We start from the raw sequence: 20961 nt of genomic DNA, 5'->3' as shown, positions 1-20961 counted from the left end.
CATGCATCATTTAAATAGCATACCTCCAAAGAGACCCGAAGCAGCTTTATTTTGGCAGTCTGTAACAGGCCAGTGTTTCATCATTTCTGCAGATACAGGGATGAAAACAAGATAACATCCAATGTTGCTGTTAGGGCGTTGGTTTCTCTTTTGTTCCAAATGTATCATATATCATGTTTGCATAGCTGGAGCTGAACCCATAAAATAGGTAAATTCTGGCATAAACAGGTGTGGGTGAGAGAGGACGGGTGGACAGAGAAAACACAGCAAATGGAAAAGACATGTGTGTATGTCTAAGGATCATCACTGCTGTGATTTGCTAGGACCTATTCATCAAATTATTCTAACCATCATCATCATCATCATCGTGTCTAGACTACCTTTTCTCCCGACTGGGACTCAAAGTGGTTTAATTTTTAAAAATTAAGAAATTAAGAAACAAAAAGTAAAACACAATTTAAACAATCCGAAAAAAAATAAAATTAAAAATTAAAACCAGGTTAAAACGTATATCATTAAAACACATACGCACACCAGAAAAGCAATTACCAGTATCCACTGCTTTGTGTCAGATGCATATCATGCTTCATCAAATTTTGGATGGAATAGAAACGTCTTTGCTTGTGTGCGAAAAGAAAGTAGGGAGGGTGCCAGTCTAACTTATATATCTCTAGCCCTGCCTTTCTCAACCTTTTTGCCCTAGACTAGGACATAATTTTTTTTTCAGATCTCAGGGAACCCCTGTGTGAAAAATTATTATATCCACAGCCATTGTGGAATGATCTGCCAGAAGAGATTTGGCAACTAAATACGCTGTCTGAATTTAAAACAGTATTAAAGATCAATCTCTTCTGGCAGGCCTATCCTTAAACTGTGAATATTAGAGTGCGAATTTCAAACTGTGGATTGATTGTTTTAATGTGTGCTGGTTTTGTTTGTTCTTTTAAACTGATGTATGCTTTTAAATGATGTGCGTGTTTTAACTGATGTTGTGTTTTGAATGTTGCATGTTAATTTGTTGTTATTTCAGATTGTAAGCCTGAGGGCAGGGAACCGTCTATTATCCGCTCTGTTGTAAACCTCCCAGATTCCCAGTGATTGGGCGGCATATAAATAAATCCTATTATTATTATTATGGTTGTTGTTGTTGTTGTTTCCTGCCTTGATTCATGGAAAGAGGCAGGTAATAAAATGATGATGATGATGATGATGATGATTGATGATGATGATGATGATGATGAAGAGCCTTGTGATCCCTTCCAGTGCTAAGATTCTATTATTCTATCAATCGGAATGCTTACACTTTAATTGCTCTTTTCTCCACTCAGATCATGGCTGATGTGTGTATAGCCTAACTTATTCGTGCAAAATGAATATGCAGTTGCGTGGAAGTAGTGGACAATTTTCACACACATACTCACTTACCTACAGGCCACACGTGACCTTCTTGTTTCAAAAGTACCTCTTTGTTTGCTTGTACTGCATATCATCCAAAATGGTGACTGGCACATCATGTTCCAAAGATGGCCAAATCTGGAAGTAGTTTCACGATTGTGGGGCCTAAAATGTGTGAGAGGGGCTGTTGGAGGGTGTTTTGCAGAGATATGATATGGTTTGAGTGTTGAAAAATTGCACGTTGCTTTTTATGTGAGGGAAGTTCAGAGTCAAAAGAGCAAGGGAGCATTACTTGTGTGACTTCAAGTCATTTCTGGCTCATGGTGACCTCAGGCAAACCACAGGTTGCTTGGCAAAATTTGTTCAGAGGAAGTTTGGTCTTGTCCTCGTCTGAAGCTGAGAAAGTATGGTCTGGCCAAGATACAGTATCTCAGTAGGAAAAATTTAACTCTTTATGTTATGTTTTTTCTATTAAAAACAAATCAGTCACTTTTTTCTTGAAGGGGAGAAACCTTAAGCTTGATAAGAGTATGGTGTAAAACATGAAAAATTGATGTCAAAATGCCTCTGAAAATGCTGTTAAAAGTAATATTCTGAAAATAGCTGAAATATATTCATCGTATTAGTAAAGGTACGTGACTCTTATTTGTCAAAAAATAAACTTCGTTACTCAAAAAACCAAGTAGCTAGCAGTGAAACATCATGAAAACTTTCCAGTACACAAGGTTTTAGAACTAACTCACCAGCTAAGGATTGTAAAAGGTCAGTCTGCTATGAATGCATTCAATCTATTTTGGCATTATCTTAATTCTTATGCCATAAATTTAGTGGATGAAGATAAATATCTTCCACTGTCACGTAAAAATATCTGGGAAAATCTGTTCTGAACAGTGTGTTCTGAAGTTTGAATCGTTTCGAATGTATTGTAATCAGAACATTGCCTCCTCTATTTGTTTCTACATCTCTGTTTCTTAATCTTCCTGTGCTTTCCTTACTGTAACTTGAAATACTTTTGGGGAGAGAAACAACCACAGATCCCCAGATTCTTTGTGAGGAGCCATGACAATTAAATGATACAAAACCCATAAGTAATCGTTGCATAAATAGGTCCAGGGATTTGCTCAAGATTACTTAATGAGTCTTTTGGCCAAGCAGAGGGTTAAGCCCAAGTCTGGCACAAATGTAGGTCTCTATGGCACATGTGCTGACAAGCAGAATAACATAATTGTTATAAGCATGCATGTAATAAACCCATGCTTAGTCAAGCCGCATTTTGTAAACCATTAACCACCTTTGCTGAGATATTGTGTGACCTGAACAGCAGGGCTAAGCCCTGCTTCCCTCTGCAGCCAACACCCTTAGAATTGGGCTCCCCTGTTTATATCTTCCATGTCTTATTTTACAAGTTCTAGCTTCTCCTGATTCATGCTTCTTAGATTCTATTAGATGTGTTGTGCAATTTGAGATTTTCCTTTCCCTCCTGAAGATATCGGCAGCTAAAAAGCAGTACAAAGCGGCACTTTGTGATGGCCTGACAGCCTGCTAGGGCTGAACTACTGTGGAGCATTCACATGCTCTGAGCCTTAGTTCTGCCACCCCAACATTATCATGGTGCGTGCCCATCCACACGGCGTGCACCATGATGACATCCGTGGTGCGCAGCACCCAAAAGGCACTGGCCAGAAAGGGTGTCATTATGATGCACAAGCGCTCCTATAATGGACCTTCCAGGAAGCTGCTCAGAGCAGCTTCTTTTAGGGAGTGGGTCGGTGCTGCAGCGTGCGTCTGCTGCGGCACCGACCCGGGCCAGGAAGGGGCACCTTCCAGCCACCCCTCTGTACTGCCCCTAAGTGTCCTTTTCACTTGAGCCCATTTGTGTCATTAGACAAAGTGCTATTTGTAATTCTCCTCTGTGCTTCCTCAATATCTGGCCAAGCACCTTCCAACTTGGAGTCTCATCCTCCAGCACTGCCTCTTATTCATAGTCGATTCTCTCACCATGGGGTTTTCAAAGTAAAAGTGATTCAGAAGTGGCTTACCAGAGTCACCTTCTGTTATAGTACCAAAAGAAGTAAGAGAAAGTGCCACTGCCATGGCCTCCAAGAGGTCCCTATCAATGTCACCTCCTGATATTAGAAGCAGCATCAGTTGGAGAACATCAGTAAAGTATTCAGAAGTGTGGTGTAACATGACTGCTGGATCTAACAACCTTATAGCAGGAGAAAAGAAAAGAAAATGGAAACAGAGCTGGAGAATAGCAGCTTTCTCTGTGCCTTACCGCACAACATTGTTGCACTTCAGTTCTCTTCCCATTGGAGACAATTGTAAAATCACATCAAACAGGAAAAATCTGTTTGACAAAAGGCATGCTTTTATAACGATCTCCAGTGGGAAGAGTACTGAAGTGCTATGACATCGTGTGGGAAGAAAACTGCTACTCCCTGAATCTGTTTCCACTTTCTTTTCTAGTGTGATAAGGTTCAATGTGTAGATTTACACTATGCAGACACACTTCAGGATCCTAGCTGAAGTGTTTATTAGCACAGCAGACTGAAAATATATATCCCTATATCAACTTATACAGTTGCTAATGAATCAATTACCTCTACCTAATCAAAATATTTAAAATTATTAATCTTGGTAGTAATTAATTAATTTTCCAGTTTCTCATGTTTAGTATTTAATGTGCTGTCCAAGTCATGAAAGAGTAAATACTTTCAGTTGCCCAACTGGAAGATGCTGGGGACAGGTTTTGAGCAAATATGATTTCCCAAGAGACCCAAGACCTAAAGCTAATATCAAATGTGTATGTGCTAGTGCTATCTGAAAAGGGACATTTGTTCTAATGTTCTGGTAGCAAAATTTTGCAATTTTTTGCCTGTTGGGACAAGCAATCCCAACTTCCCACACGCACTGATGGAATCTAAACTGGCATTTTAGTAATAAAAGGATCTTGGAGTTGTGGTAGACAACACAACAAAAATGCTGCCCCAGTGATGGACTTGTGTTGACATGTCTGACAATTAGGAAAGGAACTGAAAATATAACAGCCAATGTCATAGTGGTCCTCAAAAAATCCATGGTGTGATCACTTCTGGAATACCGTGTATAAATTTAAAAGGGCAAGTAAGGCATGATAGAGGTGTATATAATCATGCATGATGATATTGTGGAGTGGGAAAAGGTGCTGGCATCCAAAACAACCAAGGGACCATAACTCCACCAGTAAGAGAAAAAAAAAGTGTATGCTATAATTTAGCATAGAAAAAAGGGCAAGTAAGACATGATAGAGGTGTATGTAATCATGCATGGTGAGGAGAATATGGATAAGAAGAACTTGGTACTCCCTCATAGTCTTCAGACTTGAGCTCATCGTCTAAAGCTGAATGGTGAGAAATTCTAGACAAATGAAAGGAATCATTTCTTCACACAGCAAGTGGCTGAACTGTGCAATTCACTGCCAGTAAATGTAGTAGTGACCACAAACTAGGATAGTTTTAGTGCAGGATAAATTAGATAAATTAAAAGCATAAATCTGTGGCTTCTACTCTGGATGGCAACCTAGAAAGAAAATGAGATGGAGGATACAGTTTCACTCATACTTCCCATAGGCAACCGGCTAACCACTGTGTTGGATTATGCAGGTTGTTGGTCTCACCCAGCATGGCTGTTTTTGTGTTTTTATATGGCTGTCATCCTCCCCCTGTTATACTCACAGCAACCTTGTAAGTTAGGCCAGGCTGAGAAAGACAGACACAAGATCAGCTAGTGAATTTGACAGTTCATTGGGGACATAGAATCATAGAGTTGGAAGAGACCACAAGGGCCATCCAGTCCAACTCTATTCTGCCATGCAGGAACTCTCAATCAAAGCATAATCAACAGATGGCCATCCAGCCTCTGTTTAAAGACCTCTAAAGAAGGAGACTCCACTACACTCCGAAAAAGGAGTGTGTTCCACTTCCTTACTGTCAGGAAATTCCTCTGAATGTTGAGCTGGAATCTCTTTTCCTGGAGCTTGCATCCATTGCTCCAGGTCCTAGTCCCTGGAGCAGCAGAAAACAAGTTGCTCCCTCCTCAATATGACATCCCTTCAAGTATTTAAACAGGGCTATCATATCACCTCTTAAACTTCTCTTCTCCAGGCTAAACATCCCCAGCTCCCTAAGTTGTTCCTCATAGGGCTTCATGGTTTCCAGACCCTTCACCATTTTAGTCACTCTCCTTTGGATACGCTCAACATGAATAAGGATCTCTAACTTCTAGTCTAACATCCCAACCAGTCCACCACAGTAGCTGCTTGGAAAAAGGACATCTTGCCACAGCTATACTGGGGAACCTTGTTATCCAGAAAGCAATTCACCATTGTGTCCAAGCTTCACGAATGGGCTGTATGAATAATGCCAACGACAGAAGGGCAAGTAAATGATTAAGCAAGTGCACAGCCTGGTACAGTGACAAACAAAGGAGACAATGGTACAAGGTCTCTTTCTGCAGGTGGATTTTTAAAATAATCCTATTTGCTATAGAATAAGTCAAAGAAATGTCCAAAGTCCTGTTCTGACTCCCAACTGGCTATTGGTGAGGGATGATGGGAGTTGTAGTTCAACAACTTCTGTTGTTTGACCACATCCCCCTACCACCATCACTTTAATCGTTTAGTAAGAGAGTGTATTTCAATTGATGCTTTTCTTATTCAGACATAGCAAGGGTTTCTCTGCTGCTGAAATTCTTTAACAACTAGCCTACTTCTCTACTATTACAGTATTAACAGCAGTTTTGTAGCTTGTATGCAGCAATCAGCTAATAGGCTGCTCAGTCTCAACCGTCCATTTACAAGTTGTTGTTATTCAGTGAAATTACACCTTGCTAATTTCTGTCAGTTACTTCATATTGCCCTGCTGGGACTTATGCACAGAACAATCTGTGCATGCCTAATGCACAATAACTCATAGTGAGTTCACAAGGGTTTATTCCTAGATAAGCAGGTATAAAATTTCAGTCTTTAGAAAATAAGGTTAATAATAATAAAATAATAAAAAAATTTATTTATACCCCGCCCTTCCAAAAGATCAGGGCGGCTTACAACATATAAAACATAATACATTCAATACAGTAAAAGATTAAAAGCATACAATTACATCCACATAAAAATACAATAAAAAGCCCCATAGCCCAACCTCATGGCCACGGAAGAGGAGGGAGGCCCACAGGATATTTAGTCGGGGAATGCCTGTTGGAATAGGAAGGTTTTTAAGTCCTTCCTAAATTGGGCCAGGGTGGTAGATGAGCGGAGCTCAGTGGGCAGCGTATTCCAAAGGGCTGGGGCAGCTGTGGAAAACGTCCTCCGAGTGGTGGAGGCTAACCTAGCCCCAGGCACCTTCAGTAACTGCTGCCTAGACGTTCTGAGGGTGCGAGGCAGAATGTACGGGGAGAGGCGGTCCTTTAGGTATCCTGGGCCCAAGCCATTTAGGGCTTTATAGGTAATAACCAACGCCTTATATTGAGCTCGGAAGCGAATGGGCAGCCAATGGAGATCTTTTAGTACTGGTGTTATATGGCTGGTCCTGGGAACACCAGTAACCAGCCTGGCTGCCATATTCTGAACCAATTGCAGCTTCCGAGTTTGGTATAAGGGTTGCCCCATGTAGAGTACATTGCAGAAATCCAATCTCGAAGTTACCAGAGCGTGTACAACAGTTTCTAGGTCCCTCTGGGCCAGATATGGGCGCAGCTGGCGGATCAGCCGAAGCTGATAGCAGGCGCTCCTGACCGTCGCACTCACCTGAGCTGTCAGGTGAAGCGACGAGTCAAGAAGCACCCCCAGACTGCGCACGGAGTCCTTCACAGGGAGCGTGACCCCGTTCAGGACAGGTGGAACCACCGCCATTCCTGGACCAGGGGAACCTATCACTAGTACCTCCGTTTTCTCTGGATTCAGCTTGAGTCGGTTTTCCCTCATCCAGCCCATTACTGACTCTAGACAGGCCACGAGAGGAGAGACGCCATCCCCAGTCACTGCATCAGTCGGAGACATAGAGAAAATGATTTGGGTGTCATCAGCGTACTGATAACCCCGCGCCCCATGTCTCCGGATGATCTCTCCCAGCGGTTTCATGTAAATGTTAATCAATGGACAAAAAACCAAATCTATACAAATTGAAAAAGGAACTAGGCAAGGATGCCCATTGTCACCATTATTATTCATAACTGTGTTAGAGGTATTAAATAACAAGATTAGAAATGAAAAGAAAATTATAGGCATAAAGATTAAAAATTCGGAATTCAAATTGAAAGCATATGCGGACGACTTGGTACTGGCACTGGCTAACCCTGTGGAGACTATACCTTTAGTATTTGAAACGATTAAAGAATTTGGCGAATTAGCAGGATTGAAAATTAATAAAAGTAAAACGAATATTTTGGTATTAAACATGAATAAAAGCGAAAAAGAAAAAAATCCAGAGTATATCCGGTTGTGAAATAAAAGAAAAAATTAGATATTTAGGGATCCAAATAACTAAAAAAAATTCAGATTTGTTTAAGAACAATTATGAACAAGTTTGGAAAGAGATAAAGAAAGACCTACAACAATGGAATAACTTAAATATCTCCTGGCTAGGCAGGATCTCGACGGTGCAAATGAATGTAACCCCTAAATTACTTTTTTTATTTCAAACAATACCAATAATCATGAATGATAAACCATTTAAGATCTGGGAAAGGGATATAGCTAATTTCATCTGGAATAACAAGAAACCAAGGGTTAAAATGAAAGTACTACAAGATAAGAAAGAAAAAGGAGGATTAGGCCTACCAAATTTTAGGATGTATTATAATGCATGTTGTTTAGACTGGGTAAGAGAGTGGATACAAATAAAAAATCACAAATTACTAGAACTAGAAGGGTTTGACAATATTTATGGGTGGCATGCGTACCTTATTTATGACAAAATTAAAGTGAACAAAAATTTCAACAACCATATGGTAAGAAAATCGCTTTTCAGAATATGGACGAAATACAAGCCACATATCATGCAAAAAATTCCCAGATGGACATCCATTAATGAGGCATTTTTTAGAAGAGAAAAAATGAAGGAAATGGATTGGAAAACATATGATGATTTACTTAAGAAGGAATTAGGAAAATATAGAGTAAAAACAATGGAAGAACTGATTGGAGAAGGGTTAAATTGTAACTGGTTCCTCTACATGCAGATGGTGGAAAGATATAAATTAGACGCCAAAACACATCAGATTGAAAAAGAAGGGACACAGTTGGCAAAAATTTTAATTAATGAGGAGGAACACAGAATATCCAAATTATATAAACTTTTATTAAATCTAGAGATGGAAAATGAAACAATCAAACATTTTATGATAACCTGGGCACAAGATATAGGGAGACCAATAATGTTGGATGATTGGGAAAAAAATTGGAATAAAAGAATAAAATATACCCTCTGTGCTGATATAAAAGAAAACTATTATAAAACTCAATATAGATGGTACCTGACACCAGAAAAACTATGCAAAATTAATAAAAAGGGTAAACCAGAATGCTGGAATTGTAAGGGAAAAATTGGAACTTTTAAACACATGTGGTGGGAATGTAAAAAAGCGAAAGAATTTTGGAAAGAGATCCACATTGAAATAGAAAAAATACTAAATATCAAAATAAAGAGAGATATGATCTTATTCCTATTAGGGATAATAACAGATACAAAGATAGAAAAGGAATATGGAAAAGTGATATTTTACCTGGTGACTGCAGCAAGAATGGTATTTGCAAGAAAATGGAAATGTAAAGAAACACCGGTAAGGGAAGAATGGTATAACAAGATATATGATATGATAATAGCAGATAAATTAACATATTTACTCAGAAATGAAAATGTTAATGAGGTAAATAAACAATGGAGACCAGTACTGGATTATTTGATGACACGAAAAGGAAGAGACTAATTCGATATCAGAATGCATAGTATGATCTCTGTATTAGTTATAGTTTTAAGAGATAAGATGTTAGATGAAATACTGATAATTGTCAAAAAAAAAAAGAAATTTATTGGAATATACTGTATGTACAAATAGATATTAATTAAAAGTAATAGGATATTATGTGAAGTATAATAGAAGGTAAATAGATATATAAATATATATTTAAATATGTATAAAGGGAGAATGGAAAGATATTCCAAAAACATGATTACAGGGTCGTAAGAGGAGTTAAAGGAAAGTCAAATAAATAATGCAGTACAAATATTTAGCTCAAAGGAAGGGAAGGAAGATTTTATGTTATTGTTTAGCTGTCAGGAGATGTTTGTAGTTTAATTTTGTTTTGTTGTCTGTTTTGTTTTTTGGTTTTGTCAAGTTTGTTTTAATTAACTGTTATTTTTTATTTATGGACATGTAAAGTTATTAGTGTTGTTTTTTGTATAGAGTGTATTTTAATAATAAAAAATATTTAAAAAAAAAAGTAAATGTTAAATAGCATGGGAGACAGAATGGCCCCTTGAGGGACCCCGGTTTTAAGGGGCCTCTCGTCGGAGCACACGTCTCCCAGCTGCACCATCTGGGACCTCCCAGAGAGGTAGGAGCGGAACCACTGGAGCGCAGTGCCCCCGATTCCCACCTCTGCCAGGCGCCCCAGAAGGATACCATGGTCTATGGTATCGAAAGCCGCTGAGATGTCCAAGAGCACCAACAGGGACACGCTTCCCCTGTCAATGCCCAGACGGAGATAATCGACCAAGGCGACCATGGCTGTCTCAACCCCGTGACCCGCCCGGAAGCCAGTTTGAAATGGGTCCAGATAATCCGTTTCATCCAAGACCGCCTGAAGCTGGATCGCAACCACCCTCTCGATCACCTTCCCTAAAAATGGTAGCAGCGAAACAGGCCGATAATTATTATGAACCAGGGGGTTGAGGGAGGGCTTTTTTAGGATCGGTTTTACAATGGCCAATTTAAGATCCGATGGAAATCGCCCATCCCTCAAGGATGTATTAATTATCCGGCGTAACAACAATGTTGCCGCCGGTCCCCCCTGGGCCGCTAACCACGAGGGACAGGGATCAAGAGAGCAGGTTGTTTTCCAAACGCTTCCGAGGATCTTGTCCACATCCTCGGTACTCACCAACTCAAACTGATCCAGTTTAACATAGTCCATGGAGGCTCTGGATACTTCTACACTAGGTTCTGCTATAATGTCAGCGTTCAGACCTTCGCTTATACGAGAAGTTTTATCCACAAAAAAGTCGTTAAACAGGTCACAGCAGGCCTTAGAAGGTTCAAGGATCTGGTTCAGGGCGGGAGGGAGCTGAGTTAGCTCCCTGACCACCCTGAACAACTCTGCCGGACGCGACTCCGCGGACGCAATACGAGCACCATAGAAGGAGTTCTTTGTTGCTCGTATTGCCTCTCCGTAGTCCTTCAATAATTGGTCTAGGAGAGTCTTGTCGTGTAAGCAAAGGTGTTTCCGCCAACGGTACTCTAGCCGTCGCAGAGCTCGCTTCCTCGCCCGGAGATCTTCCGTATACCAGGGCTTACATTTGGAAGCGGGCCTGAGAGGGCGCTTGGGAGCGATACTGTGTATAGCCCTGGAAAGACCGGTATTCCAGATACCGGTGAGGGCATCAACAGAGTCGCCGTCATTTCCAACCGTGAGCCCCTCTAGGGCTTCTTGGAACCTTCCAGGTTCCATCAGCCTTCGAGGGTGGACCATCCTAACTGGTCCACCTGTCAGAACTCCAAAGCCAATTACTGATCAATATTCACATTCACTTTGGTTGCTGTTCATATTATTGTTGTAATTGCTTTAGATGAAGTTCTGCCAGCTTGGTTGCTCAGGGGGGATGGGATGCTTTGGCGGGATAGCTGCATAGGTTTGGAATGCACTGTTTAATTAGTCGGAGACATCTGCAGAACTTGTCCAAGGTCAACCTGGTTTCTCAAGCTGGCTAGCCTGGGAAGCAAGCAGGAGGGGGAACTGTGGGCAGTAGAAGGCGGGAGAGGAAAAAAAGGAGTACTTTTAACCTGATGTTTGAGGCTTGACTTTCAGAGTTCACTAAGAAGTCTGTCTGACCACTTTCATCTATATCTCAATAAACTTCACTGCTTTTAAGCAAGTTGCTGTTGTGGATTACTGGTGAAGGAGGGGATCTGGGTAGAAGCCTTGATTTTCACCTCTACCAGGAAATGATCCGTCCATGACAAGGGGGAAATATTGGCTATTTCCACCCATGGATTTTCCGCCTCCGAACAGAAGACCAAATCGAGCGTATTACCCGCACAATGCGTAGGACCCTGTATCAGCTGGGACAGGCCCATGGCCGCCATGGTATCCATGAATTCCCGAGCCGCACCAGATGGAACATGGCTGGCCGTGAGGGAGATGTTGAAGTCCCCCAGGACAAGAAGCCTGGGGGTCTCCAACATCAGCTCAGCGACCAGCTGTGTCAGCTCGTTAAGGGAGTCCGCTAATGCACGGGGTGGCCGATACACTAACAGAATCCCTAGACTGTCCCTAGCCTTTAGGGTCAGGTAAATACACTCGATATAGGAGGTCTGTCGGATGTGGTTCCTGGAGAGGGACACGGTGTTCCTGTGCACCAAGGCCACACCCCCCCCCGCCCACCTAACCTGCGCTGGTCCTTCACCGAGTACCCAGCAGGCAGGGCCTGAGCCCACACGGCGTCCCCTTCAGGCCCCAGCCAGGTCTCGGTAATGCAAGCCAGGTCACACTTAGAGTCCTCCAGTAGATCCTGGAGGATGTGGGTCTTGTTATTGATAGACCTGGCATTGCACAGGAGCAGCGACAGGGTTTGTGGCACGGTTGGAGTGACCCTCAGGTCCTTCAGGTTGGGAGGGGGACAGGAAGGTGAGATAGATATGATGCATCTATCACGCCTTCCCCTGGAACGGAAGTCCCTTCTCCCACCATCAAGCAAGCCAAATGGTCAAATTATTCATAAGAAGTCAAAGTGCACATATTCTGAAGAACATTTGAGTTATTATTGCTGCAAATGGTAATTATGTTTATTATTACTACCGTAGTGTCTACAAATGTGCATTTCATGCATTTAGTAGGGTGTGTTTCTCCCCACAGTTTTGTGAGTATGGCTGCCCCTATAAGCTTGATCCATGAGCTCCCATTGACTGCTACATACTCTACTCCATTCTTCATTTACCATCATCATCACCACCACCACCAGTAGTAATAGTTAGTAGTGGCAGTAGTTTTTAGCCAACCTTCTGTCAAAGGAGTTTGACAAATTCAGTATCCAAGTCCCATCTTCTCAGGCTTGCAATCTGTTTTGCAATTATGCTGTCTTGCCAATGTTCATTTCCTTATCTAACCCAGGGCGCTCACATTTGAAGAATTGAAGTCAATGCCAAAATCTCATTTCAGCTCATTTCATCCTACACTCTGCCAGAAATTCACCACTCAAATACCCCTAAGAGGTGGGCATCTAACATCTGTTAAAAACTTTCCAAAGAAGGATAGCCCACCATGCTCCAAAAGAGTCCACTGTCAAATGGCACTTAACCATCAGTCCATAAATATATGGACTCAGAATACATCCCAAGAACCAAAGAACTGTACCACTAGTTTTGTGTGTCCATGAAGGCTTTGGCCTTATATCTATCAAATTAAAACAGCCCACATACCACACAAGAAGCCATTCTAACAATAAACCTTTGTACCATATTTTGGTAATGTGTACAGGCAGGAAATATGACTCCTTCAAAGTTGCCAACTATTCAAGTCCACTGCATGTCATCTATCAAAGGCTGCCAGATACTGAAATCAAATAGTATATGTTGTCATACAGAAATCAAACATTCCACACATGTCTGGTTAACATTCATCTATTCAGAAAATAGTTGACAATGTTGATTTTAGAAGTTATTTTTGTTTCACAGGAGGTGGGGTCATTTGAGCCAGTAAACAGAAAAATGATGTCAGTTTCATCCATGAATGGAAATCTAAAAGGCTACTCCCAAGCACAAAGTCCTCACAGTTATTCTGTATTGCCAATCCCTTCCTGCTGCAGAGAGTAAGCAGGCTGTTCACATTGCTAGATATAAACCAGGACTGTTTTGCCCGAGGGCAAATTACTGCAACTCACCTTGGTAACTAATCTCAGAACATACCAAAAGGCCAATGTTGTGTGTGAGAGAGAAAACTATGGCTGTGGAATACTTGGTTGTGTAATCACCCATCTACCAACAAGTGAAACATGGAAACATAAACTGACAGCATTGTCAGACTTGGCAGGGAAGTTTTACCTTTACAAAATACTTTTATAATATCATCGTCATCATCATTTATTATTATTATTATTGCTACTATTCCTTACCCGCATCTCCCCATGGATTGATGTTGGGAACAACAAATCATTTAAAAACACACATCTGTTTAAAAGAATAAAATAAGACACCTACATATTAAAACAACCCATGTTTAAAAATTTGTCAGTCACAGTTTTAAAATTATCTGGATAGGAGACTAGTCTTTAATGCTGTTTTAAATCCAGACAGCATTTATTTGACTGTCAAATCTCTTCCAGCAGGTTGCTCCACAGTCTAGGGGTGGCTGAAGAAAAAGTCTGCTGGCTGACATTTACCAACCTATTCCTAGCTGGCCGGATGTCTGCCTGGGGACCTGAGTTTATGGGGTGGATTATATGGAAGGAGGTGATCTCAAAGATAACCCCAACCATGTAGGACTTTATAATATCCAACACTTTGTACCTTGCCCTGAAACTAAGCAGCAACCAATAGAGTGCTTTCAACACTGGCATGATATGATCACTTCTAGATGTTCCAGTAATCAATCTGGCCACCATGTTTTGAATGATTTGAAATTTCCAAACTACACAGGTAGCCCAATGTACAGTGCATTGCAAAAGTCCAACCTTGAGGTTATCAGAACATGTACTATCATCTTTAGGTCCTTCAGCTCTAGAAAAGGGTGCAGCTAGCATAACAGAAAGTATCTGAACTGTCAGTTTGGAGAGACAGATCCAGAAACACCCCTCAATCTGCAAACACACTAACCCTTTCAAGGAGTGGTTGACCCTTGTTAGGTTGGGTCAGGTTAGGACCCTTGATGTCTCGATTCAACTTCAATTTGATTTTCCTCATTCAGCCCATTACCTCCTCCAGGCATTCAATCAGAGAAGACACACTATCCTTAGCTGAAGCTGTTTTTGAAGGCAGTATATTTCAGTGTCATCAGCATACTGGTAGCACCCCACACCATGTCTCTGGATGATTTCTCAAAGCAGTTTTGCGTAGATGTTGAATAGCATTGGAGATAGAATGACATCTTGAGTAACAGCTATCCCCAAGCACTACTGTCTTGAACCTGCCTAAGAAATAGTACTGGGACCACTGAAGCACAGTGCCTCTGATTCTCAAATTCCTCATGTGTCCCAGAAAGATACTATGGTATTGAATGCCACTGAGAGGTCCAGAAGCACAAGCAGAGATACACTCCCCCCTCTCAATGCTCAGGAAAAGATTATCCACTAAGGTGACTATATGGTGACCATAGTTGTATCAATGCCAAATGGCTCTAGATAACTTTTATCATCCCAGACTGCCTGAAGTTCGGAGGCAACAGCACTCTTGATCACCTTGTCCAGATAAAGGAGATTTGATACTGGTCCATAGTTGTTTAAGTCCAGGAGTCCAGGGAGGGCTTTTTTAGAAGTGGATGTAAGACTGTGTCTTTAAAACAAGAGGGAAAACTTCCCTCCCTGGGAAATACATTAATATTGTATTTGAGGTCTAACTGCATCTCCATCCTGGACGACCAGACAAGGGATCAAGAGGACAAGTTGTCTCCTTACTTGCCCCAGGAGTTGTCCACATTGGCAATATCAATCACTTGGAGCTGATCCAGTGTAATCCTTCTCCCAGAGTCACTGGACACCCCATTGCCAACTTCTGGTACAATGATAGCATTTAAGTTGATTCTTATTTGAAAGATTTTATCTGTGAAGTGATCATTAAAAGCATCACAACAAACTTCTGAAGACTCTAGGATTGGATTCAGGAGGGAGAGTGACTAAGTTAAACCTCTCATTACTCTGAATACTCCAACTGGATGCAAATTCATAGATGCAATATGTGCAGAAAATAAAGTTTTCTTCGCTGTACGTAGTACCACTTTATAGAATCAAATATATTCTCTATATCATGTCTTGTCAGATAGACATTGAGTGTCTGCACTCTATCATCCTCCTCCTTATTTCAGGCCCCTGAAATCTCTTATAGGGCATGATTAATAATGGGTCAGAAAGGACCTTTGGGATTGGTTGTGTCAATAACTCTAGTCAAGTCTTGATTCCATCTATGGACCAGTGCTTTAATAAGATCTTTGGTGGTACCAGACATAAGACCCTCTTTCCACAATCCAAAAGGATCCAACAGCCTCCAAGGGAGGAGATCTAGAATCATAGAATCATAGAGTTGGAAGAGACCGCAAGGGCCATCCAGTCCAACCTCCTGCCATGCAGGAAATCCAAATCAAAGCATTCCCGACAGATGGCCATCAAACCTCTGTTTGAAGACCTCCAGGGAAGAAGACTCCACTACACTCCGAGGGAGTGTGTTCCACTGTCGAACAGCCCTTACTGTCAGGAAGTTCTTCCTAATGTTGAGGTGGAATCTCTTTTCCTGTAGCTTGCATCCATTGTTCCGGGTCCTGTTCTCTGGAGCAGAAGAAAACAAGCTTGCTCCCGCCTCAATATGACATCCTTTCAAATATTTAAACAGGGCTATCATATCACCTCTGTTAGGTAGCTGTATGGATGATACACTAACAGAGGGACTGTACAGCTGGGTGGTGAGGCACCCCTTTTTGCTCCAGATCAGTGCCTCAGCAACTGCATGCAGTGGGACCCAATCTGCTCCCTCTAGGATGCAAAAAGAAGCTGTTCCAAGCAGCTTCCTGGAAGGGGCGTCATAAGCACTGCAGTGCGGCATTATGACACCCCTTCCACACAACACATTTTGGGTACTGTATCCAATATTAATCAAACCTGGAGAAGACCAATTGAATCAATAGGAATTTGGTATGTCAAGATTTATATACATTCCACTGGTTTAGCAAATAAATGTAATCTAGGTTGAAATTACTGTTTGATTTTGGCCTATTTCTCTCTCAAGACACTGATTCAGGTTCGCTGAAGAAGGGAGAAGCTAAAACAATTTGCCATTGTATTTTACCATTTTTCCATTTTGATATTCATTCATTCATATATGGATGAATGGAAGATCAAAACAAAGCTTAACAAAGCAACCTTAATGTGGCAGGAATGAAATGAAGCAAGGTATTCCACAGTTTCATCATCATACAGTTTATGAGGTTAAAGTCACTCAGGAGTGATTTACCATTTTAACTGCCATGGCTGAATTCTGAGAACTGTAGTTTGCTTTGGCACCAGAGCTCACTGACAGAGAGGGCTAAAACAATCAAACCCTTTTTAATTCAAAACTAACAATATGAAATGAAATAACCTTGCCAGGTAAACAAGGTCAGTTCAGGTAAGTAAGCCAAAACATTTTGAACTTTTAAGAAACCACTTGAAAGCTTCTTCCAAAAGCTTCCAGAGACACGTTCTTTTTTCACCAAGCTTCCACTTTTCTTTGGATTTCCATTTTAATGGTCAAAGTTATAGATCTATGATGGGAGGGTTTAGGTAGCTGATGAAGCAGGATAATCCACGTTCCCATTTTCTCACTCTTTTGCTGTTCACATAAAAAGCACAGAAAGAATGGGATGGAGTAGAATCCCATTCTTTACAGCTGGAGTTTTATTGCACCGTTTAATGCAAATACGCCCCTGCAATTTGGCAATAAAAGTCCTTCCGATACCAATGCTTCCAATACCAATGATGCTAAAAAAAACCTTCCAGATACACAGAAGACACAGAGGAAAGCAGGGATGGACAGACCGAAATAGATTTTGTTAAAAGGAGGTTCTTTGTCAAGACTTTGCTATTGGAGCTGTCACACCTGTCACATTGCAAGGGAAAAAAGGAAGAAGAAATCCTTGTTATTTCTCCACCAGTTCTGGTTCCCACCCAGTTTCACAGTTATTATTAGCATTCTTTTTATTTAGTCTGTGACCAAGATACTTAACCTCTGGCTTCCCATTTCCTCCTTGCAGGTTCTGTGAGTTGATCAGACATGGCAAACTTTAAGGGTCATGCTCTTCCAGGCAGTTTCTTTTTACTCTTTGGGCTCTGGTGGGCCACGAAAGCCGTGCTGACACACTACAGCAGGAAGCTGGACAAAAAGGGCCATGTGCACCGTAGTTTTGACCGTCTTGAGATCATTGAAGGAGCAGTCAAAGTCATCTTTGCAACAATAGGTGAGACTTGAAATATGATGATCAACCTGGAGCACCTGGAGTTGCCATTCCTATTACCTCTGGCTCCTTGCTTTTAAGTAGCGCTTGGAAGTAATTACTTTAAAACAAAACCTGTTTTGCAGTAATTACTTCTTTTTTCCCTGTAATGAAGGTTATATTGTAAACTATGTTAGATTTATACCCTGTACTTCCACTAAGCGCTGCAAGACTATGAATCTGCATAAAAACACAGTTAAAACCATGGCTTTAATGTGAAGTCAAAGGCTTTCATGGCTGGCATCCATAGTTCTTTGTGGGAAGAGTTTATTCCTGACATTTCGCCAGCATCTGTGGCTGGCATCTTCAGAAAATGCAGATGCTGGCAAAACATCAGGAATAAACTCTTCTAGAACATGGCTACATAGTCCGAAAAACCCACAAAAAAACATGGCTTTAATATTTTATCTGTTTCCATTGTATTTCTTTTGTAATCCTTTTCAAACACATTTTACTAAGCTGTTTTTAAAAATGTATTGATTTGTAGTCAATTATAGCTGACTGTTTTATTTTAATATTGTTTGTTCTTACTTCTCAATATAGAGTGCTCACATTGTTGTTTCCAGATGTGTAAGATGTATATAACTGTTGGGGCATTTCGGTGTGGATGTGTGTGTTTGCTCTATGGTTTGTTGACTGTAATAAAGGCTTGACTGTCTGACTGACTAAAATCATACATTGGAAAATCATGCATTATATTTCTAACATTACAAATATCTGAAATCTCAAAGTAAATTGTTTGCTAAGATATAATAAAAGTAACACAGCCAACCATCAGTTAAAAAAAAAAAAGTATTAAATATCTGGTTATCTCCAAAAGCTTTAAATATAGATAAGTTTTCAATAAGCATTTTTAAATAATAATAATAAAAGTTTTATTTATATACCGCGCCTTCCTTGGATCAGGGCGGTTTACATACATTATACATTATACATACAATAGGTTAAAAACAAGTCAGAGCATTGTACAATAAAAATAAAAACAACAAGCCCCATTAGCCCATCCTCATGGCCACGGAAGAGGAGGGAGGCCCTTAGGATTTTTATGGGGGGAACGCTTGCTGGAATAAAAAGGTCTTCAGATCCTTTTTAAATTGGGCCAGGGAGGTAGTCGAGCAGAGCTCGGCGGGCAGCGTGTTCCAAAGGGCCGGGGCGGCGATGGAAAAGGTCCGCCTTGTGACGGAAGAGAGCCTAGCGCCAGGCACCTTCAGTAATAGCTGCCCGGATGTTCTGAGGGTGCGGGACGGAATATACGGGGAGAGGCGGTCCTTCAGGTATCCTGGGCCCAAGCCATTTAGGGCTTTATAGGTAATCACCAACGCCTTATATTGGGCCCGGAAACGAATAGGCAGCCAGTGAAGGTCTTTCAACACCGGTGTTATATGGCTGGTCCTGGAAACTCCAGTGACCAGCCTGGCTGCCATGTTTTGCACCATCTGTAGCTTCCGGGTTTGGTATAAGGGTTGCCCCATGTAGAGTACATTGCAGAAGTCCAATCTCGAGGTTACCAGGGCATGTACAACAGTTTCTAGGTCCCCCTGGGCCAGGTATGGGCGCAGCTGGCGAACAAGCCGAAGCTGATGACAGGTGCTCTTGACCGTCGCATTCACCTGAGCTGTCAGGTGAAGCGACGAATCAAGAAGCACCCCCAGACTGCGCACGGAGTCCTTCACAGGGAGCGTGACCCCGTTCAGGACAGGTGGAACCACCGTCATTCCTTGAATTTTTTTGCATGAAAAATAATATTTCAATGTTGAGTTATTAATTCCTGAATAGAACAAATGCTGTTTTCTATGAAGAAAGTACTGCCATGGCTCCATCCTATGGACTTCTGGGCATTTGGAGTTTGTTGGGGCACCAGAGCTCTCTCACGGAGAAAGGTCAATGTCTCATCAAACCACAATTACCGGGATCCCATAGCATGGAGCAATAGCAGTTAAAGTGGTGTCAATCTGGATTATTTCTGCAGTGGAGATGCAGGCAGTGTGGGGATGGTATGTAGAATAAACCCCCGATTACAGTATTTTCTGTACAGGAAACAGCATTTTCTTCACAGGAGTCAATATTCCTGCACTGAAAGCCAAAGGAGTCCCAGAGTCAAGAGTAAGATAACACAGGCAGGAGGAACAACCATGAAACCAACAATCCCTCATGTTTCCAGTGTGGGGTATTTGTTAGCTAGTAATCCAAAGCAGTGCAGAAGCTGCAGATTAGGCCAGTTTCTGCCTTCCTCCTGAAACCATGTTCCAGTGTATTTCACTGGAATGAAAGGCGCTCTTTGTGCCAGTGTCTTTCACCTGAGGAGTCATCTTCTTGCTCTGGTGTGAGAAGAAGAGATGGATCCCTGCTGAAGGGTCCTGGCCTTGCTTCAAAAGACTTCAGATGAGGCTGGCAGAACCTCCAGATTGCTAATAATGTGTATTGTGTCATGTTTATATTGGACTTTAGCTTAAGTAGTCATGGTTTCAATTCAGTCCATATCTTCTTGGGACACTGACTTCTAATACAGTGGACCCTTGTTATCCGCTGGGGTTTGGTTCCAAGATCCCCCGTAGATAACAAAATCCATGGATGCTCAAGTCCTATTAAATATAATGACATAGCAAAATGGTGTCCCTTATAAAAATGGAAAATATAGGTTTGTATTTTAAATTTATACTTTTTTTGAACATTTTCAAACCGTGGATGCTTGAATCTGTGTATAAAAAATCTGTGTATAAGAAGGACCAACTGTACTCACACTCGGGACCTTAGTCTCCACCAAACTCTGAGCCACTCAAGTATACTTTATCTATGAGCGTACTCTTGCTTCTTTTCTCCTCACAGATAGAATCAGCTTCTTTTTCATTGTTTGAATCCATGTCTCACCTACTTCTCCGGCTAGGCCAGTAAACAGCTTTGGCAGTGCTCCCCAGGGACTTGGCACCTACCAGAGCAAGAGGAGGGCACAGAGCTGCATGAACAGATTGTTACATTCCACATGTTTCATCCAGGATCTCATACAAAATCAGTGCTTCTAAAGGAAAAAATATTCATGATGTATGCAGTTTTTTCCTTTGAAACAGTAATTAGGGCATAAGACAGGGATGGAAGGTTAGGAAGGAGAGCAAAAGAAACCATGAACCACTATTTGTGCTATT

General features: G+C 41.4%; 1 protein-coding gene across 1 annotated transcript in view; it reads left to right on the top strand.

Annotated features, from left to right (window-relative positions):
• The window catches only part of TMEM45B (transmembrane protein 45B), a 38096-nt gene that overhangs the window by 7135 nt on the left and 10000 nt on the right, over positions 1-20961 (top strand). Inside the window, exon 2 of the mRNA XM_042475157.1 lies at positions 17582-17785. Within this exon, the coding sequence (XP_042331091.1) occupies positions 17602-17785 (184 nt within the window). The 5' untranslated portion in view covers positions 17582-17601. The remainder of the gene's footprint in view (positions 1-17581; positions 17786-20961) is intronic.

Source organism: Sceloporus undulatus, chromosome 6 (assembly GCF_019175285.1).
Source record: "Sceloporus undulatus isolate JIND9_A2432 ecotype Alabama chromosome 6, SceUnd_v1.1, whole genome shotgun sequence".
Taxonomy (NCBI): domain Eukaryota; kingdom Metazoa; phylum Chordata; class Lepidosauria; order Squamata; family Phrynosomatidae; genus Sceloporus; species Sceloporus undulatus.
The sequence above is the reverse complement of the archived record's forward strand: the minus strand, read 5'-3'. Positions and strand labels throughout refer to the sequence as shown.